The 23420-nt window shown below is 37.7% G+C and overlaps 1 protein-coding gene across 2 annotated transcripts in view; it reads right to left on the bottom strand.

Moving 5' to 3' along the window:
- Positions 1–15653: 15653 nt before the first annotated feature.
- The window catches only part of PPM1A (protein phosphatase, Mg2+/Mn2+ dependent 1A), a 50397-nt gene continuing 42630 nt past the window's right edge, over positions 15654–23420 (bottom strand). For both annotated transcript variants that reach the window (XM_019451637.2, XM_019451638.2), the window contains exons 5-6: positions 23126–23183; positions 15654–22171 (exon numbers count right to left, since the gene is read on the bottom strand). In XM_019451637.2, coding sequence (XP_019307182.1) covers positions 22142–22171; positions 23126–23183 — 88 coding nt within the window. In that variant the 3' untranslated portion in view covers positions 15654–22141. The remainder of the gene's footprint in view (positions 22172–23125; positions 23184–23420) is intronic.

The following is a 23420-nucleotide window of genomic DNA, read 5'->3' as shown; positions in this document are numbered from 1 at the left end:
GTTCCTCAAAAAATTAAAAATAGAGCTATCCTATGACCCAGTGATTGCACTACTAGGTATTTATCCAAAGGATACAGAAGTGCAGTTTCGAAGGGGCACATTTCACCCCAATGTTTTTGGTATCACTATCAACAATAGCCAAAGTATGGAAAGAGCCCAAATGTCCATCAACTCGTGAATGGATAAAGAAGATGTGGCATATACATACACAATGGAATATTATTTGGCAATCAAAAAGAATGAAATCTCGCCATTTGCAACAGTGTGGAAGGAACTAGAGTGTATTATGCTCAGCGAGATAAATCAATCAGAGAAAAACAAATATATGACTTCACTCATATGTGAAATTTAAGATACAAAAGAGATGAACATAAGGGAAGGAAAGCAAAAAGTATAAAAAGAAACAGGGAGATAAACCATAAGAGATTCTTAAATACAGAGAACAAACTGAGGATTGCTGGAGGGGTGTTGGGTGTGGGGGGGGGGGATGAGCTAAATGGGCAAGAGGCATTAAGGATGGCACTTGTTGAGATAAGCACTGGGTGTTATATGTAAGTGATGAATCACTAAATTCTATTCCTGAAATCATCATTACACTATATGTTAACTAACTTGGATTTAAATTAAAAAAGAACGCGGTACACTCAGAACTTAAGTCCCAGGTGAGCACCTCCCATTAGCCCCATCCAGGTGCCCCTTCCCCACCTCAGGGCAGCTCTGAAACAACAGGTAGGAGCTTTTCGGAATGACAGTGGCAGCCTGTGTGGTCTCTGCTCCCGTTCTGCTCTCTCCTGTTTGCAAAAGCAGCTGTACCACTACAGACTGGCTGTGCCTGCACCCCAGACTTTCTTGGTCTAGCAGAACTGGCACAAGCACATGCCTGGGAGGCTCCAGGATGGGGCTTTATCTGCTGTCTCCATAGCAACAACTATCACTTACTGAGTTGTTATTAGGGAGCGTCCCTGAGTTAAGCAATTGACCTACATGCTTGACTCAGGGGGCTGACATTCTGCATCAGCTGAATGCTGCCATTCTTCCACTCCCCTGTTCATTCACTGGCTTGTCTCATAAATGTGAACAGCATCTGTCACTGTTTCTCAAAGACCGGAATCCAGTCTTTCCCACATCTTCGTCTCCTACAGAGAATTAGCTCAGGGGCTTGCATGTACTGTTGGAAATGTGAAGGAAAATCCTCCATGTATGTACTGGATGTCATCGACTGAATGCCTGCCATGCTCACAATTGATCTTGCCTTATCCCACGTGACTTTCCTGCCCTACGTCAGAGGTTGGCACCTGAGCTTCAGGCTCCTGTCTCAGGCTGGATGTGGTCTGTGAGATGGCTGGTCCAGAGAGGGAGCACCGTCGAATGAGACTCTTGAGAATGGATGTTGACTAGCCAGGCAATCAGATTCTCTCCCTTGGGGAATTTTGATTAAAGGCCTATGGAAGGAGTTCATCAGTTGGTGGCAGCAAAAGTAGAAGAAATAAGTTGAGTCACACATATGGTGGAATCCTGAAAGCGAACAGCAATGTCTGCCCACATATAAGAGGCTAGAGCCCTTATATCCTTGAATGATGTAACCCTGAGGCTCTATTTGTCTAACTAAAATTAAGTGCTATATTTAGGAACATGTTTCCTCTTCTACAGCCATCATCCAAATGTATAAATGCTGTAAAGAATTTGGGAACATAAACCAAAATGAAAAACAGCCAAAGGGTTTCTCTTTGCTGAGCCCATTGTTTTCAAATTCAGGACAAGGCCAAGCACTGTCCATTGCCTGCACCTGCTTTCTTCCTCCCCTTCCTCAGCCGATTCCATGGTCTCACATGGCTAACTGGAATGGGGTCTCTGGCCACGCAGGCTGCTATACCTAGACAATGGGTCACTGCCGTGTTCTCCAGATGGTCTGTGGGTTGGGAAATCAGACTCTGCCTGACTGTTGTATTTCTGGTTGGCCAGGGAGGGGCATTCTCTGGACATGGTAGATCTAGCATGTGGTCTACTGTTCCCTGTAGTGCCAAATGGTAGGTGCTTTTTGTCAATTTCTAGGTAATTTAATTTTTTTCAGTGTACATTGTCTTTTTCTATCCTCATTATAGTTTGTCTCCAGATAATGGGGAATTGAGTATTCTCAGTAAATCTGCGTATCTCCATACAGAGCCATATAAGATGCAAACATGTTTACATGATGGGTATTGCCAGCAAATGTGACATGATAACCAAAAATAACTACACTGTAGAAAGTAAGTATTGGGTTCAGCTAATAACATGACCAGCTAATAACATAACAGGATTTTTTTTTTGCCATGAAATAAAATATATTGATCAAAATACATGCACATTGCAAATAGGTATTGCCAATTGTCCACAAAAATAATGGCTGTATTAATCTACATTCAAGAGCATATACATTCATATGTTCTCATGCATTGACCAACACAGGATCGTATCATTTTTTAGTTTTTGCCCATCTGAGAGGTGAAGAATCATACCTACAAAGCAACCACTAGTTCTCCTTTTTCTAATGGGTGGTGGTTTTTATCAGTCACAGTCTAGTCAGGAAAACAGAAAATTTATTCCAGCTTTATGGTCCATCTCCTATAATTAGCATGAAGTAACTTAAAAAGGAAAAAAAAAAAATCAGCTGGCAAAGGAGAAATGTAGTTGAAGGGATCAGAGCCCCAGCATCACAAGGTGGAGTTGAGAATAACAGATCTGGAACTGAGATGTTAGCTTCAAGACCAGCGTATTTCCATGGTCACTGGAAGTTAATATTTCTTCTGCAATGCTTTTGCATTGTCTTTTTTTTAATTGAAGTATAGTTGACACACAATGTTACATTAGTTTCAGGTGTAAAACATAGTGATTTGGCCAGTCTATATAACATAAGATGATTTTGTAATACTACAAAATCCCCTTTCCTAACTCATTGTGGATATGAGGACATCCAACCTGAATGCAGTTAGAGGAAATAAAATGTCATAGAGTTTCTGTTTGGATATTTTTATATAAATGTTTCTTAGAAGACAGTGGTTCCTGAAAGTTCTGATCACAGGTCAATGCATCCAAGTTAGAACTTAACAGTGTGAGGTTGTCAAGAAACAAGGGACTTAAGATTCCAGTCAAGAAGGAGTATTGGGGACCAGATTTATCCTTCCACATGAAGCAATTAAGGACATAGACAAAATATATGAAACAAAGATTTTTAGGACATTGGACAACCAGGCAGTAAGGCACAGGGATCCCTGAGAGAAGAGAAACATAAAATATGAACCTGTGAATGCCCCAGCTTATTGCCTGGGGAGAGGCTACATCACAGGGGTGGGGGGGGGGGATTACGTGGAGCCTTGTGACCCCTCCGCATTGGGTAGACAGAGTTTGGAGTCTGGGGAAGCTCAGGCACTAGAGTTCTCAGGAGAGCGTCTCTGAGAAAGCTTAAGAGGGCTCTAGAGAGCAGCAGAGGCTCCTGCAAGTCTCCAGCTGACCTCCAGCCAGCACATGCATATGAGGAAACTACATAAGACCAGGTACAGGATCACCCAGTACTGGATAATGTATAAATATTCCACATATTCAGTAGCAAACTTTATGTGACCTCAATTTAGAGAATTTTAAAAAGTATCACCCCCCTTATGACTTAATTACCTCTTAAAGGTCCCACCGCCAAACACCATGACATTGGGGTTTAGGGTTTCAACATACTGATTTTTTTTTAAGTTTATTTATTTTAAGAGAGAGAGAGAGAGAAAGCAGGGGAGGAACACAGAGAGAAGGAGAGAAGGAATCCCAAGCAGACTCCATGCTGTCAGTGCAGAGCCTGACATGGGGCTGTATCCCATGAACCATGAGATCTTGACCTGAGCTGAAATCAAGAGTTGGAGGCTTAACTGACTGAAGCACCTAAGTGCCCCTTGACATATGGATTTTTATATATGAACATATTAGACATTTGAACATTTAGCTCGTTGCATAGCTTAATCCCTATTCTCTCTCTTAAAGTCATTGGTATATTTTTGAAAACTACCTTTGAGAATAAGGTATAAACAAATAGTCAAATCAGGACTCCTGTTTTGCAAAGAAAAATTCTAGCTTTGACTTTTGGAAAAGCCAATCAGACAAAGATTAGCAATGAAAGTATGTCTAAAACTTTCAGGATTGATGGAATAGTTGAAATCTACCTCCTTAAAAGGAGGTGAAGATTGATGTAATGTTCTCTCTGAGATAAATGCTTTTGCTAGCACATTATCAATGTCCAGTCTACTCTCCAGGGCACATTATCCAGACTCAAGGCCAAAAATAGAGTGGGGTGAGGGAGCCAGGAAAGCTTGGGGATGGATGAAGCTCAGAGATGGAGCAGGAGGCAGGCTGGGATGGCAGTCAGTCAAAGGCAAAGCTCAGGATTGGATCAGGAACCAATAGAGGGTTGAAGCTCAGGGCAGGGAATTCAAGGATGGAGTGAGAATATGCTAGGCACATGTATTAATTCTTAAAAAGTTAAAAGTTGGAAAGGAAAGGGAAAGCCTTTCTTTACAGTAGAATACAGAAAGTATGGAGTTACAAAATCAATTGATGCTAAAACTGGTAGGTGAGAGTTTGATGAGGAATAGACAACACAGTCTCAAAAAATCAAATTCCACATTAATTACAAGGTGAAAAACAGTGACTTCACAGTCAAGAAAACCAGCAGATATCACCTTAATTGAGTGATCAAAGATGACATAAACCACCAATAATGGGACAAATAGGTAACATGTGCCTCCTGGATGTGATGCACCAAGGAGGACATGGCATCAGTTCTGTGGTGGTCCTGCCACAACTGCATCATCTGAACTAGTAATAAGAAAGCACTGGAAAAACCCAAACTGAGGGATAGTCTCAGAATAACTGGCTTCTTTTCCTCAAAAGTGGCACAGTCATTAAAGACAAAGGTGGGCCGAGGGACTGTTCCAGAATGAAGAAACTAGAGAGACACGACAGGTGATTGCAATGCATGATCCTGGGTTGACCTTGGAGTGGCAGAAAGGGCTATGAAAGGCATTTTGGTGTAATTGATGAAATTTGAATATGGACTGTAGATTAGGTGACTGTGTTTTATGAATGTTATCTTTCCTGGTTATGATAATTGGGCTGTGATTATGTAAGAAAACATCCTTGTTCTACGGAAATACACGTTGAAGTATTCAGAGGTGAAGAAGTACAGTGTTTCAGCTCATTTTCAAATGGTTCAGAAAACAGTAACTGCTGATACAACCAATAGTGTACTTATTTAAATGTTTTAGATAATTTAGTGTTTGCCCACTCCTCCTATTGCCAGGAGTTGGTTAAATTCACCATCTAGTATGTAAGCTACTGAACGCAAGGACTAAAGAGTAGACATCACAGAGATGTCCGAGATGTCCTGGACTTGGAACAGTAATTGATGACACTTTGTATTGTCCCCTCTGGGAGGGGCTGATGGAGTTTTGAAAATTGCATTATGTGAGGCCAGGAGCATTTTGGGAAGCATTTGAATGAAAAAGACGTGGATGTAGATATTGGGAGACTTGCGAGATGATTTACAGAAGACAGTTGCCATAAATTGTTGCCCAGTATTCACCCCCTCTTCCTGTGCTCTGATCTCCTTTAGGACATCTTTTGTACAGCCTTATGTCTGGTCTCAGTGCATCACTAAATTTTGGCATCTGTCTTACAATGAAGCTAAGAGGATAGACCATTCCTCTGATTACCTTGGTTTTCACTCATTTCCAAGCCTGGTTTTCCAGCCTTCTTATAAGTCTGTGAGCTTCTAAGAGCCTTGCTATAAATTTCACTTTTTCCTTAAGTATTTCCTAGAGTCAAGATCTGTGGCCTGGAAAGGAAGAACCCTGACTGATCCATTCACTGTGTGGTGGGCACTGTGGTAGGTGTTTTGCATACACTGTCAACAATTCTCAGAGCCCTCCAGCCTCATGGAGAAGACAGGCATATAAAGTCTAATTGCTAGTAGCAAGAACCACAAATCCATTTGTCTCAGCTAATCGAGAGTTTTAAATAGGGATCCTAAGTACAGTTTTTACTGTGGGAATCGGAGTTGATCCTCACCAGCCAGATAAGAGGAAGGGGAAAAAGCGGTTTGCAAGCTCTGTGCCTCCAGCCTGTGCCCACGGCCAGGTGAGGCAGGAAGAGAAATCCATCCTCATAAAAAAAGTTGTTAATCTTTTAAACAAATGGTGCTGGGAAAACTGGATATCCATATGTGAAAGAATGAAGCTGGACCCTTACCTTACACCATATACAAAAATTAACTAAAAAATGGATCAAAGACCTAAATTTAAGAACTATATAGCCCTTGGAATAAAACACAGCTGAAAATCTTCATGACTTTGGGTTAGGCAATGATTTCTTAGTTATGACACCAAAAGCACAGGCAATAAAAATAAATAAATCAGGCTTCACCAAAATTAAAAACTTTTGCACATCAAAAGACACTATCAACAGAGTAGAAAGACAACCCACAGAATGGGAGGAAATATTTGCAAATCATCTATCTGATAAGAAATTAATATCCAGAATATATAAAGAATCCCTACAAGTCAACACACCAACAAAACCAAGCAACCCAGTTAAAAATGGGCAAAAGTTAAACTAGATATTTCTCCAAAAAAGATACACAAATAGCCAATACACACATAAAAAGATGCTCAACATCATTAGTCATCAGGGAAATGCAAATCAAAACCAGTGAGAAACCACCATAGGATGGCTATTTTTCAAACAAATAAACAAAGAGAAAAGTATTGGTGAGGATATGGGGAACTGGAACCCGCATCATTGCTCCTGGGAATGTAAAATGGTGCAGCTGCTGTGGGTGACAATCTGGCAGCTCCTCAATAAGTTGAACACAGAGTTACAATATGACCCAGCAATTCCACTCCTAGGTATATACCCAAAAGAATTGAAAACATGGACTTCAAGCTGTATTACAAAGATGTAATCATCAAGACAGTATGGTACTGGCACAAGAACACTCAGATCAATGGAACAGAATAGAGAACCCAGAAGTAGACCCACAAACGTATGGCCAACTAATTTTTGACAAAGCAGGAAAGAATATCCAATGGAATAAAGACAGTCTTTTCAGCAAGTTGTGCTGGGAAAACTGGACATAACATGCAGAAAAATGAACCTGGACCACTTTCTTACACCATACACAAAAATAAAAAAATGGATGAAAGACCTAAATGTAAGACAGGAAGCCATCAATATCCTCGAGGAGAAAGCAGACAAAAGCTTTGATCTTGGTTGCAGCAACTTCTTACTCAACACGTCTCCAGAGGCAAGGGAAATAAAAGCAAAAATGAACTATGGGGACCTCATCAAAATAAAAAGCTTCTGCACAGCAAAGGAAACAATCAGCAAAACTAAAAGGCAACCGACAGAATGGGAGAAGATGTTTGCAGACGACATATCGGATAAAGGGTTAGTATCCAAAATCTATAAAGAACTTATCAAACTCAACACCCAAAAAACAAATAATCCAGTGAAGAAATGGGCAAAAGACATTAATAGATACTTCTCCAAAGAAGACATCCAGGTGGCCAACCAACACATGAAAAAATGCTCAACATCACTCATCATCAGGGAAAGACAAATCAAAACCACAATCACACCTGTCAGAATGGCTAACATTAACAACTCAGGCAACAACAGATGTTGGTGAGAATGCGGAGAAAGAGGATCTCCTTTGCACTGCTGGTGGGAATGCAAACTGGTGCAGCCACTCTGGAAAACAGTATGGAGGTTCCTCAAAAAATTAAAAATAGAACTACCCTATGACCCAGCAATTGCACTACTAGGTATTTATCCAAGGGATACAGGTATGCCGTTTCCAAGGGGCACATGCACCCCAACATTTATAGCAGCACTATCAACAATAGCCAAGGTATGGAAAGAGCCCAAATGTACATCGATGAATGAATGGATAAAGATGTGGTGTGCGTGTGTGTGTGTGTGTGTGTGTGTATACACACATACACACATACATACAGTGGAGTATTACTTGGCAATCAAAACAAATGAAATCTTGCTGTTTGCAACTACATGGATGAAGCTAGAGGGTATTATGCTAAGTGAAGTTAGTCAGAGAAAGACAAATATCATATGACTTCACTCATACGAGGACTTTAAGACACAGAAGAGATGAACACAAGGGAAGGGAAACAAATAATATAAAAACAGGGAGGAGGACAAAACAGAAGAGACTCATAAATATGGAGAACAAACTGAGGGTTACTGGAGGGGTTGTGGGAGGGGGAATGGGCTAAATGGGTAAGGGGCATTAAGGAATCTACTCCTGAAATCACTGTTGCACTAGATGCTAACTTAGATGTAAATTTATTTTTTTTTGCATTTCTTTTTTTTTCAATATATGAAATTTATTGTCAAATTGGTTTCCATACAACACCCAGTGCTCATCCCAAAAGGTGCCCTCCTCAATACCCATCACCCACCCTCTCCTCCCTCCCACCCCCCATCAACCCTCAGTTTGTTCTCAGTTTTTAAGAGTCTCTTATGCTTTGGCTCTCTCCCACTCTAACCTCTTTTTTTTTTTTTCCTTCCCCTCCCCCATGGGTTTCTGTTAAGTTTCTCAGGATCCACATAAGAGTGAAAACATATGGTATCTGACTTTCTCTGTATGGCTTATTTCACTTAGCATCACACTCTCCTAGATGTAAATTTAAAAAATAAAAATTAAAAAAAAAAAGAATTGAAAACAGGGACTCAAATTTGTATACCTATGTTCATAGCAGCATTATGCACAGTAGCCAAAAGGTGGAAAAACTCCTGTCCATCAATGGGCAAATGGGTAAACAAACTGTGGCATATGCACTGTTGGGATAATAGCTGTAAAAAGGAATGAAATTCTGATACATCTTAGAACATGGATGAAACTTGGAAGCATTATGCTAAGTGAAATAAGCCACATACAAATGGACAAATAGTGTATGATTTCACTTATATAAATATCTAGGATAGGTAAATTTCTCAAGATAGAAAGTAGACTAGAGGTTACCAAGGGCTGAGGGGAGGGGAAAATGGGAAGTGACTGCTTAATGGATACAGTTTCTGTTTTGGGTGATGAAAATGCTCTGGAACTAGACAGCAGTAATGGTTAAACAACATTGTGAATGTACCTAATGCCACTGAATTGTACACTTAAAATGGTAACTTTGTTATGTATCTCTTACAATAACAAAATTATGTGAAGAGATAATAAAGCTGGTGAGATTTTCTCTGAGAAGTTAATTTGGGTGGCTAATGATCAAAGATGTTTGAAAAAAATGTTGGGTTTTTGTTTTTCCCAGCTTGAGGTTATTTTTTTTACAGGTTATCTAAATCATGGATGGAGGTATATCTAGTATATTCTCATTACTAATATTCTTCAGCTTGCACAATAATCCATATACACTAGAATTTCTCTTTGTCTTTTCCCCCAGTCACAAGAAAATGATTGGAAAGACTGTCACCAAATTTGGAGGCTTAAGTTAGTCTAACTTCAAATAATAGGCTCTGTGGCAAACATCACATTCACTTTGATGCTCCCAGAAACACTGAGGGGTAAGATTATCTGCAGAAGACCAGACTGAGGGCCAACTGTCTGCGGGCACACAGGAGCAGTTGCAGGTGAGGATAGCAGTGGAGGGGCCTCTGACAGGGCGGCTTTAGCATATCTGAGGGTTAGTGACAGCAGGGCTTTCTTTAGTTAATACTGGTTAATAATTCTGCCCAGCAATGGGCAGCATGGCTGGGACAGCGGGAGGATGAAGTAGCCAGTAAGTGGGCAGAGCCCACGCTGGTGGGTTTTGCTTTTCGTTTTTTTTGTTTTTGCTCACCACTTATATTCAGAAAATTTCTACTCCAAAGAATTGCATTTACTAAGAAGAAAAACATATTATTGTTTTACCTCCTGTCCTGGCCACAACTGGCATAGGTTACTGGCTCAGAATGGAAGGAAGCGGAGCACAGTGTGAGGAGGGAAGCTTTCTGATAACACAGAGCTTCTGGCAGGGTTCACACCCAAACTGTCATATTCACGGTGAATGGACTTGGGTAGCGGCTTTAGAAGCAGCTCAAAAATAGGCGCATGATTATTGTACACCCGAAGAGAGTCACCTCAGAAATAAGTTGCTGATAAATTGTTTTTTGAATTGTGAAGTGTTTTTTGAATTGTGAAGTATTTGGTCCATTGTTGAAACTTGAAAAAAATGATACACTGTCAAATGCCGAACTGCTCTTAGCTGACTCTACGTTCTGAATGTTAGTGTTATTTTGTTTTGGCTGGGAGGGCGGTGGTGGCAGAGGGCAGCGGCAGCAGCGAGCTAGAGCAAACAGGAAACCTCAAACAGCATTTCATGTGGTCCCCGCCTGTCTGCTCCCACGCACTTGCCTCAAAGTACGCAGTTCAAATTAGACCACCGCTCCTGGGTCGTGCTGGCCAAGTAATAGCTAGGCCAGCTAAGTCGGGGCTCAGCTAAGGTCATGAACGTCTCCTTCATGGAGTCACAGTTCTGCCACAGATACTAAGGCTCTCTACAGCCCCTATCTCTTCCAGAAGCTTCAGAACACTCCTCAGGTGGAAGAAATAACAGATAAACTTTGTTGACTGGGTAATCAGCCCAAATTACTTAATGACTGTTAGGTTTGGGGCAGCACTGTTCTGGGTGGTGTATGAGAATAACACACAGCTCCTCCATGTGTTGTGGAAATGCCACTGAACTTGACAGTAAAGCTGATTTAACATAAGCAATGCCATATTCCTAACATAGACTTAGTGAAAAGCTCTCTTCAGGAAGCAAAGGACATAAAAAGCAGGCTTTCTTAGTGTTGTGCCTTTAAACCTCTCTCACTCCCCTTTGGGGATCTGAGTGTGGGAAGTTCCTGCTAAACCAGGCATTCTCACTGGCCTCAGCTGCCTTACCTTTTCCTTTGCTCATCTGTTTTCTCTGCTGGGAAAACATCCTGTTTAGCCCTGTCTATGCAAATCCAACCTCACCCTTAATGCCAGGTAGTCCGATTCAACACCCAAAGATGCAGAAACACTGACCTCTCATAATTAGGACCACTTGCGATACGAGATAATCCCATGTGGTCCCTGCATCTGCCATCAGCACTTATCTCAAAGCGCACAGTTCGAATAAGACCACATCTCCTGGAGTGTGTGTAACACCAATCTCATTTTTTGCAGGCACACACACATGCACAGGCTTATTTATCCAAACGCATACTATGCCCCCCTGGTAGCTATTAGGGTTATCCACAATTATTGTGGTTTGTTCCTTTCAGGTTTCCTGAAGTTAGATGTGACTTGTTTTGACCAGTGAAACAATCCAGGTGGAGTGAACAGTAAAGCAATTCCCATAAGACCCTAGGATCTGAAGGAGACAGGCATGTTTGGCGACAGCCAGGAGACCAGTGTGGCTGAAGCAAAAGCAAGGGAGGGGAGTCTGAGAGGTCTCAAGAACATCACATAGGGGGCTTTGTAGGCCACTGTTAAGGACTTTGGCTGTTAGTGAAATGGGAGCCACCTCAGGAATTTGAACAAAAGATCCCAGGAGGGGCAAGAGGGAATGTAGGCATCACTGGGATGGTGGTGGGGTAACCTTCCAGCTTAACCTTGATTGATGAAAGAGTTTTTAGTTTTCCAGGTCATTCTATCTTGCAGGCAGGTTCAGAATCACTGCTTCAGAGAAGACAGGGAAACGAATAGAAGGGAAACCTGCAATCCTTACCTTAAACTTCATTTTAATCACTTTCCTAATCGAACCTACAAGTGACAGTGACAAATGATATTGGGTTATCCCCTCCTTCCCTTTATACAAGGCCTTTGGAGGGACATACTGGAGGGAGAACAAGACGACTAATCTACCGACCAGTGATGCATTATATTGACTGCTGTAAAACATAAGGAGGATTTATGGAGCCTAAATTGGTTGTTTTTAATTTCAGAAAAATAGAATTTTCTTAAGTTAAAAAAAAAATGATACCTTGTTTTTCCACTTTAGAACCTCTTCTTGCCCTTTTCTCCTTTTCTTCCCCTCCTCCACATTCTTTTCCTCTTCCTCCTTTACCAAAGAGAAAACTGCCAACTTCATCAAATGACTTCAAATTATTAAAGTCTAAGAAAGTCACAGATTCTAAGATTAAAAAGTACAATTATTTTCACATAAACATTCAAATTTTTATATCTGAACAAATGAGTTTTGAACAAAAGTGTTTGACTTTCAGTCCAAGAAACTAAAATATCAAAACAGTTCCAAGAGACTTAGAGAACCAACTATGTGATCTTCAGAAACTGCTACTGCATTCTTCCTTATTTCAAATCATGGAGACTTGCCCTCCAGGAAGTTTCCTTCTTGGAGCCCTGCTCCTCCTGAGATGAAGCTTTTACTGACACTGTAGTTCTGTCAGATGCCAAATCCATCTGGTAGTGAAGCAGCAAACCTCTCTGAAGGTCAAGTTGAACCAGTAACACTAGTGACAGGCACCTGCAGTTGACCTTGAACAAGGATATTTATATATGCATATGTAACACACTTATAACCATATTGTCAGTAAACAGTCCAGCCTACCTATATTGTAGAAATCAGGACAGAGTACAACGATATCCAAGGATGCAGAATTCAACACCCTGAGACTTCCCTTAAAAAATGTTTACGCAAGTCCTAAAGTGAATGTAGTCTAGGAACTTACATATTAAAAACAAAGCCAAAGGACAAAAACAAGGCAAGCATTCTGATTTCAGACATAAAAGTAAATACTAAGGAAGGACACCCAAGCAAGCTTCCTTTCTGTGATCTTGGCACATTAGCAGTTTTGTTGCCCTTATTAAATGCTAAGACCTCTTTTTATTTTATTAAGGATCATTGCAGCAAAATCTGTCAAAATACGTCAAGAAAAGTGGACAGTTATAAAAGCTGAATTTATATAAGTAACATGAGGACTTTTTTTTTTTCCATCTATCAACTAATTTATCTACTAGCATGAGGACTTTTATTTGCCTAATGCCAAGTTAAAAACTCACTTCCCATGTGATCCTACTGTATCAAATCACTAGAACATTTTACTTGTTTTGTTAGGAATGTTGTGGAGACTTTTATTTAATAAAAAAACTTTGTTTTGTTATAAGCAGTTAAAAGATCAATGGCTAAAATGACAGAATAACTCTGCTCTTATAATGATATATATAGTGAATCTTCATTTTCTTCATTAAATATGATCAAATACACATTGAAAATTGTTATATTGAAAATTTAAAAGACAATCTTTGGAATGGTTTCAGTATGCTAATGTGAGGTACATATATAAACCCATTTGACCTAGAACAGTCACAAACTCATCTAGCAAATCCTCTGATTTTTAAATATGAAACAATTTTAGTTGATAGCAAAACAAACACAAATAGCAAAATACAATACAAAAAAGATTTTTAGGAAGGACACAGCACGACTACAATCTAAGCCAGATTTGTCACCTAGTTAGAGCCTTCATCCACCTATAACAAAGAGACCACTTAAAAGAGTAATTTTCAGAGACTCGAGTGATGTCTCTGTCAGACTGAGTTGGATCCATAAATCTCTATGACCTTAATGTGTGAAAGTAACTCTGCTCACCTTACTTTTATGTTAATTCAAAATAAAACCGTAAAATCATTTTCCCATCTTATCTTTATGCTTTATTATAATCCAGCATTAATATTTAAACTCTAATTTCCTTTCCAGGTCAACTGCTGGAATAACATTTCTCATAGCAATGTCCAAGCAAGTTGATCTGATACCGGAGCATCTAGAGGGCTGGCTCTACGAGAAGCTGAAATGACAAAGAATAAGTTAGTGACTTAAAAACTGGAGATTTAATTTCAAGGTAGGAATCATAAACTTGGTATTGTCTGTTTTTACCAAACTTCATATACGCAAATTTTACATACGTATGGTTTTTCTTTAAACCTGTCATCCAGTTCTAAGGGTCAATTCCAAGGAGACACAACTAAATTGCAGTAATGAGAGAAGTACTGATTTGGAGTCTGATCATTCAAGAATAACTAACTTCAGGGGTGCCTGGATTACGCAGTCAGTTAAGCATCCCACTCTTGATCCTGGTTCAGGTCATGATCTCATGGTTCATAAGATCGAGTGCCGAGTTGGGCTCTACACTGACATTGTGGAACCTGCTTGGGATTTTCCCTCCCTCTACTGCCCCACTCATTCTCCCTCAAAATAAAAAAATAAACTTAAAAAAAAAAACCTTTAGAAACTACTAAATTGAACGAAAAAAACTGCCATTTTTATAGATCAAAGATGGCCAAATATCAGAAATTTCACTGACTCAAACTGACATCTGAAAAAATGTACCTTATGTACTCTTGCGTACCGGTAAGGAAAGCCACAGAGAAAATGCTTTGGTCTAGGAGACCCAAGCCTCTACTAAACTATAGCAGAGGACACATACGCAGTATGTTGAGGTAAGCCACTATCTAGGTAACAGTACAACTATTAAACAATCTTATAAAAAGCTTTCTAGATACTCTGAATCACCTTGTATAAGGTATCAGAGAAATTAATATGAATTTCACTAGACAACATGTAGCAGCTGAGTCCAAATCGCTTACCCATGTCTGGCAAGTGGCTGGTTTTGAGACAAGTAAACAAAATGCTGTAGAGGGCATGCAAGCTAAGCTTGTCTGGGGCAGTTCGCCTAAGAATAGATTTTTCAACTTGAATCAAAATTTCTGTGATTTGATGGGAATTTCAATCTAAGCAATTAAGTGATAGCAAGGAAAGAGCACCCTAATATTCGTTGCTCGGTAAATAATAGCTTAAAGGGAAAAAAAATAATTGAAATAAACAATTTTTACTTAAAAAAAAAAAACCACAACAAACCCTACCTTCAATGTTTAAAAGAATTACAAAAAAACCAAAACCCCAGGACACAAAACTGCACTTTGACACGTGAACATGTACTCATTACATGTGAGCCAAATAAACTTATTTGCCTCAACCCTCATTTCCAAGACTTCCCACCTTTAATTAATTAACGTGTTTTCATTATACATTTCACAATGAAAATAGGTTTTGCAGTTCCTGGAACTTCACTTACATCACTAATTCGGTGTACTTTAAAATCCCTCTAATTATGCAAGCCTATAAAGTAAGTCACACTTTCAGACATGAACACAGGTAATACAAAATACCAGAATTAGCAGAAGCATCAAAGCACACAGACACACACACACACTGCTGCTATGACGTGAGCACTACATCAGGGATACTCAATGGGTAAGGCCTTTTCCAGACCACTTCCAATTCCTAATCTCAACTCTTCAAGAGAGTAAGAAATATTTATCATCTGTAAGAAGACAAATGTAAATGTTCTTGCCAAAGAACTTCTTTGTTTCTGGAATGTTTTTATGAAAACCATCATTTCAAACTTGCTTTCAGTACTCTTCCTAAAATCAAGAAGGCACAAGACTATCAGTTCCATCTTCTTTAGCCAATTAACCAAATTCAGTTGAACAAAAATTCTCTTAATTTGTCCTAATAACTTCGAATTTTCCACATTTCTAGGCAGAACAAAAATGCTGCTTGCAATATCAAACAATCATAAATACACACACATTATGCAATTGCCTGTTTATTTAGTGGCACCAGTTTTGCAAACTAGAAATTATTTCTACTTTTCATCTCACATACAATCTGCAACCATTCACAGGCTGAATGCAATTTCTTCAACAGACTTGAAAACAAAAAGTACATTCTTAAAATTAGGACTGAATTCACATGTCTTCTTTGGACCAAGAAAATGGTACATAATACAAAATATACATTTATGGAATTTCTTTAAAAGTTTGGATCACATAAACAGCAAACAGTGGGTGAGTTAACTGTGGAGAATTTCATTATACACTGTTTAGGAAAAGTATTTCTGCAGTTGTATTAGTTTTACATTTATAGATTTTTAAAAAATGAATCTATGTATAATACAACATGCTTTTAACATGTACATGGACTCTCCACTTGTAACATTTATACAAATTAAGTGAAATAAACCATTTCAAGAGTGAAACCAACTACTATTGGGGCATATTACTACAAACAAGATACTTCCTGCGGATATGCTGATGTCTTCGTGAAGGGCTAACCAAGCAAGACAATGGTTTCTGTTTCAAAATTCCCACACATGGGAATTAAATAAGCTGTAACTGAACATCCAACTTGGGCAACAAATGAGACAAGCTAATCAATTTTTTCATGGTCGTTACATTTTAGTAGAAATCCCATTAATCCTGTACATTGATGGCCATATGTTACATCCTATTTTAACATTCTGTATCAGTAAGTAAATACCTAATACCCTAGAATCTGAAGTGAATTAAACATTTAATGAACTCTAAAACTAGGAAGCTCAAAATTTTAAAACCTGAGTGCGATCAGACAGTTAAATGTCTTGTGAATATACTATATTTGCACTATGCAGGTCAGAAACATTCCAAACTTTCAATCTCCATCTTACCTCTTTTGAATTTCAAAAGTGGCAAACTTAGAGTGATGTTATCCTCCAAAACTGGTCCAAATAAGATTATTTTATTCACCTTTAATTACTCTTTCCCCCAAAATACCACCTTTAAAAAGGGTATTTTAATATCAGTTCTAGCCTAGGCTCCCATCCACCTCCTCTCTCTCTCAAAAAGTTAAACACTTCCTTAAATTACTCAAATTATTTTGACACCTTTGAAATATTTTTTACGGGCTTTTTGCAGGAAAAAAAGGCTGATGAACCCCTTCAATATTGTAAACTTTGGGGAGTTAGGTACATTATATGAATTTTCCTGGGTAAGGAAGTTCCTAGGATTCATCATTTTCAAAGGGCCTGGGAACCTAAAAAGTTAAGAATTGTTCCTAAAATGGATTTGTAGCACTCACTATACCTAATTGAAATATTACTAATTTTGTCCTGTGTCTACAATCTCCTACACCAATCTTCAGGTAGTACAATACAAACACAAATGTTACTCAATGTCTTCTACTGGACCAGGAGGACTATGGAAAAGAAAGGAAAAACATTAAATTTTTCTGAATATTTAATTCGATGAGAAAGCTAATAGAAACCGAGGTTTGGAGCAATTAAAAGACCGAAAGGATTGGGTTTTGTGGTGAATAAACATTTGCATTTATTTTTTCTGTTTTTAAGTTGAAGCAGCAGTATTTTTGTTTATCATTATCTCCCTTGATGGAAAATCAAATGATCTGAAGAAGCAAAGGTTGGTTCTTGCCGGTTTATGTAACAGTTCTTAATAGACAGCCTGGCTAGAGGAAGATCTCTCTATGGCTTTTACAACAATTAAGAGTAATCCTCTCTGTCCTCCTCACTGGCATCTCCCAAATTTTCTTTTTTTCGGCCCAGTTTTATACAGTAGAAATTGGCCTTGGTGAAGTAATGCCCTAAACTCTTGCTCAAGAAAATGGAATCAGCCTGCTTACGTTTGAAAAAGAGACAGAGAGACAACCACCACAAAGAGGGCAGTAGAGGAAATAAAGCAACATTTCGTGCTGGATAAGGGAGGGAAAAAAGTCACTTCTTTGTTACATCAATCCAAACAACATTTTCCCCCATCTAATAAAATGCAAGTTAGTCAACTATAATTTCAATACATCTGAGTGTTTCTAGTTGGCGCACTCCTACCTGCTGGTAATATAACCAGAAAAATACGAGAGCAGAGGCCACTAGGTTAATACATAAAGCAGGTAAAAGGGAAAGAATGAGTGAAGGTGAACAAATGGAGAAATGTTCATTTGACAATCAAGTGGAACCAAATGCCTCTCATCATTTCTGATGGCATTCTGATTATCAGTAATAACTAACACTTGAGACTTAACTATTCTGACCTACAAAACAATACAGTATTATACTCGCAACATTTAGAAAATGTATCCTTAAATATTTCAAGCATATTCTAAAGTAATATAGAATTTAAAAATACAATCCAAAACTCATGGCACATTATTGAAGAAAATAAAGTAAAATTATGCTTCTAAAGTTTTAAACTATAAAGAACTCCTCCTAATGCCTAAAAGAAAAACTAATGAGAGGACTAGATCACTCAGTTACAAAATGGTCATCTCACCGGCAGTATCTGCAAGCAAAAGTATGAAACTCTTTAAGGTTCCTTCAAAGAAAAACCTCAAAAGAGAAACATTTATGTACTGAAATATTTACATATTTTCTACTACCAAATCCTAATACTGTACAAATAACAAAACATTATAGGCTTATACCTCTAATTCAAATTTTATGAATTAAAAGTATACATCATGAAATTCAAAATTAAAAAAGAAAACCTATAACCAATTTTGTCACTTCTTTCAGAAATCACAAATTGAATTCACATATGAACTTGTCCAGTAAAGATGGGCAGTGAAATTATTTTTAAAAATTAACACATATAATAATCATTTGGCTAAAACTAGATATTAATGGCAGTGTGTTTCAAAGAAACAGAATTTTTCTTAAATTTAGCTGTCTATATATAGCAGGAAACTAATTTTATAGCAGGAGTAGTAAAAGGCCATTTGTTAAAGGTAGTCAAGCATACTGAATAGATTTGAGCCTCATCAGTCCTATATTATTACTATGCTGAGCAAAATTTTCTTTTGAATGAGATTTTAACTTTGGGGAGAGGAAAACAAATGGAAGTTTTCAAGTGAATAATGGAAGCATAAATGAGCTCTTTAGGACAGAGACCTGCCTTATTCAGGAAAATTATCTGGCAGACAGTAGGAGGGTGACAGCTATTTTTTTTTTTTTTTGGATGAGTGATTCAGTTATAATATTAACATATGTTAGATTATAAATTCTACTCAAATGTAAACTCCTTGAGGGCAAGGATCTAGTCATTTCTTTATAGTTCCAAGCTACTTCGCCTAGAACAGTGTTTTGCAGATAACACTCAATGTTTTGTGAGAAAGCTGATTAGTGGAATTAATATGTGGTCAGATGGATGATCACTAAAAATGCTAGTATAACTCAGATTATTTGAATTACATAATTTATTCTTTAATCTAAATTTCTTAATGTAGTAATAAAAAATAAGTGGCTGGAGCAGTATACTAATTGCATAGTACTCTAGAAGCAAGCATTATAATTAAAAATGTTTGAAATAGTTCTAAAGCTAAATAAGAAAAATACCATTTGGATTTTGTAAAGTTAATGCTAATATTGAGAACTGCTTCTGTTATCTATAAAAGTATATTCCTTAACAAAGTGGAAATTAAGAGAGCTTACTGCTACGACAGTAAGAGACCAGTGAAATTTTTTAATGTTAGGGTTAAGAGTCTGCTACACAAAATGAATTTCCTATTACAAGCAGCAAAATGAGTTCATCCTAAGAAAACACTTAAATGAAAGTACATTTTGAATGGTATATTATCATCACAAAAGAACTTTCACCCTCCAAAGAAAATAACATACAACACATTGAAAAATTTTGAGGCATTGCCCTGAGATGCTAATTAGCACACAAAAGGGGGTTGGGAGGGCAAGAACTTAAGTGGTACAAAAATGAAGTGCACCATAGAGGTGCAAAAGTGCCTTTTAAAAGTGTGGTCGGTTCCCACCACCACCATTACCCCCAGGAATCAAGAACACACACAGTCTGCTATAATAATGGATACTTCCTTTTTTATAATGAAAGGTTATATCTAGTATGGCAATGCTGACTCATGTGGAAAAGATTTAGTCTTCTCAGAGAACATTTAATAGTTTTCTCTCACTTCCAAGCTTCATTTCAGTACTAATAATTTTAACAGAGGAATAGCTTAACTTCCTCTTTTTTATTTAAAAACTCTCAAAAAAAAAAGCTCTAAATATGCTGTTATGGTTTGAAATATAGCTCTCCATCACATATTTTAACTTGTGATTTATGATTTTGCAGATCAAAATCCAATTCAAAGTTTTGCAATTTCTAGAACTAAAAAATTCAGTTTACTTAAAAAATTAAGAACCTGGCTTCTTATAATAGGAATTTAGTTTTCAGTACTAGTATGTCTGGTAATCACTCTATACTAGAAGCATTGTATTCATTAAATGCACACTGAGATGCTTGCAAAGCCATAACTTAGAACATTATCATACTTCGCACTCTACCACAGATTTAGACACTGAGCATTTATTTGTAAGTATGGAATTGGTTCTGTAATTCCAACTTATGAATTTCTAAATATAAATAGTACTTGTTTTTCTTCATTCATGCTGGATTGAGATATAAATTAAATACAATTAAATTACATTTAATCGCCTCACAAATAAGGGGGATAATGAAAAGGTTTTGCTGGTATGTAACTACTTAAATCTGAGACATTTCACATTACTTTTCCCACTACTCCCCTAACTTTACATTAGTTTTAAGGCTATATATACAAATATGTATATTTCCAAGTTAGGGAAAAAACAAATGTAACAAAGTTGATTATACTACCTTTTATACACAGAGTTTTGATTTTGTATTCAATGTTGTATTGTAATCTTACATTTTAATAATTTCTAGTGGGGAATCTGCCTACTGAATGATTAAATTACACGGCAATAAATACAATATTCAACCTAAAGAGACAAAAATACAGAAGGGCACAAAACAGTAGTCTTTTCAACGTGACAGATTTTAAAACTTACTTTCACATGCTTAATCAGAGGAATTTAAGCCTAAATTAAATTAGGTTATTTTTATATCTACAATTCCTTAAGCTTCGAATGTTATTTTTAAAGGCCAACAGCTAAATATTAGCAACATGCTCTATTTCAAATCACAAATACATCTTAACTACTTGGATTCTAAAGACATGAGTCCATTAAAAATCACAGGCAAACACACGCACGTGCACACACGCGCACACCCACCCACCCACCCACACACACGCACACCCCTACTATAGAGTGTTAGATTGTCAAGCTCTGACAATTATTTTAATTAAACAGTAGGCAAATTCAAGCTGATACACATAGAATGAAAAATAAGCAGCCAGAAAGAAACCCATTAAAAAACAGATCAAGAAACAACAGAGATTTAAATCTTTTAGTCTTTCTAATGGAAGGGAAACAGTTCCATCTGTGCCGTGAGTAACATATTTCCCAATTAAAAGAGACAAACATCTTTCCCCACGAGAAACTTCTCACTTACAATGGCATGGTGTTTTAAAAGGGCGGGGTAAAGGAGGAATTACACATACATGATTAAATTTCTTGTTTGTTAAATCAAGCTTTATTGATAAAATGGAATTCAGAATACCTTACTAGGAACAGCAGCAGGCCCAGCCAATCATGATAGCAAAAATGTGGCAGTCTCCTACTATACGTAGGAAGCTGCTGCTTATCAATTAGTAATTCAATGTAAGGACTTGGAAAAGAGGTGCAAAGAATCAAGGCATTTCAGCCCCAAGATTGATATTCTTATGAATATACTGTATTACCTGCAATACTCCTGGCAACAAGGAGAGAACCACCTAGACGACAGTTAAATGAAGGGACCAGCTTTATCAACAGTGCCAACCCCACTGCCAAAACATGAAGACAGTTTTCAGTTAACTCCCTGGATGTCCGGCTTTGTAAGATTTGGGAATTCTTCTCCATAGTCATGTGCACATTTGAGTGCCTAGCTGACATGGCTGCTGCTCTCCCTGTCCCAACCCCAAGTCCAAACACAACATGACTTGAAAGGGCTATATATCTGTTGCATCACACAACAAGCCAAACATTTGTTTGTAACTCTGATAGTGATTTAAAGCAGTTCATAATTAAATATGAGCATTTTGTACAAGGACAATTACACTTTACAAAAAACAAAATCATACAACAAAAATTGCTGGAGTCTGATTTACAACATGAATTATGGTTTGAAATCACGTTTACATAAGTCTCAAATTTACAAAAAAAAAAAAAAAACAATCAGTTCTGGGCTAGCTGTTGTACTGCTGAAGTTCTCTGGTGTGATCCACTCTCACCCATGACACATGTCCTTCTTTAAAGTTGAGGAGGGATGTTTAAAAGGTTCAAGGAAGTTGAGCTGTACTCTCCTTTGGAGGTGAAGGTAAACTCCATGGCTAGATGAGCAGTTTTACCACATATCATCAGTCGATGTAGAATCCTTTATAAAAGGAAACAAAGCAAAAGAAGGAACTACATTAAAGCTGAGAGGTGCCAAAGCACATTACTCTCGGGATAATGCAGCAAGATAAGGTTTTGTAAAGTTGACATTCAGTCTATAAATGCTTTCAAAGTATGTAAGTGTGTGTGTGTCTAATATGAAGTATCAGTATTCAAGTTGTTAAAAAAATCTGTTTTGGAGTAAAATATTTAAAATATGATTTTACCATGAGGTGGACCAAATGTATTTCTAAACCATATAATAAAAATTTCTTATTTTCTTCAATTAAAACCCAATTTATTTTTAGACCACTTTTATAAACTTTTATTACACAAGAAGAGATTAAGACCTCAAGTCATAAGAGATGTAAGGAATACAGATGTGAGCAGTATATATTTTTGAGCTGTGCCCAAATGATTTTTAAGTTACCACTTTTCTGTAAACACCATACTGCAACAGAATCCTAACAGGAAACTGGAGAATAGGGCATTCTTTTCACGTAAGTAGAATTCTCTACTTTAGTATTTAAATGAAGTATATACTTCAGGGTTTTCAGACAAGGTATTTCCAAACATAAAAACTATTCAGTGGAGCTGGGCAATCTGAAGTTCTATTGTAGCTCCGTATAAAACTCAGAATAATTCAAGATTCTGAGCAACTTCAAAAAAAAACATTTAGTGGAGACAAACCTTCTGAAGTTGATTGCTTGCCGAGGCTTAAAAAACCAGCAATAATTCAAAGGGACTTTCTTCTTTTTTGAGAGAGGTGGCCACTCACCATGACTATGTCCTCAATCACGAGAACTTTGGTGCACCCAGAGTTCAGAACAATCAATCAGGGGTGTGTGTAAGGGCAAATGGGTACAGTGAACAGCTCTGCAAAATACAGGTACGAGGGTGTGCACATTTAGAGTGGAGGGGAAGGAGAAGCAGAGGGAGCGAAAATGCTACTTACAGTGTCATCATTTTTGTAAGGATTCAGTCTATTGTAAACGGCTTCAATTACATTCCGCCTAAATTCAAAAAAATGCAGAAAGTTAATTCTTTAGAGCACAGAACTGCTTAATAACTCATAGGTGCTCATTAAAATGTCAGATAATCTTACACTTAGAAATTATTTTAATTCTATTTCTTACTGTCAATAAGTGATCCACTTTAAGATATTTGAACCCCAATGTTAAACTAGATGTGAATTTATTCTAAAATGTAACATTCCACCAACCCAATTAATAGAAGACTGAAAGTCATGG

The sequence above is a fragment of the Panthera pardus genome, unplaced genomic scaffold, assembly GCF_024362965.1.
Source record: "Panthera pardus isolate Hobbes unplaced genomic scaffold, ASM2436296v1 HiC_scaffold_24, whole genome shotgun sequence".
Lineage (NCBI taxonomy): Eukaryota > Metazoa > Chordata > Mammalia > Carnivora > Felidae > Panthera > Panthera pardus.
Note: the sequence above shows the minus strand (reverse complement) of the source record. Positions and strands in the feature narration are given on the sequence as shown.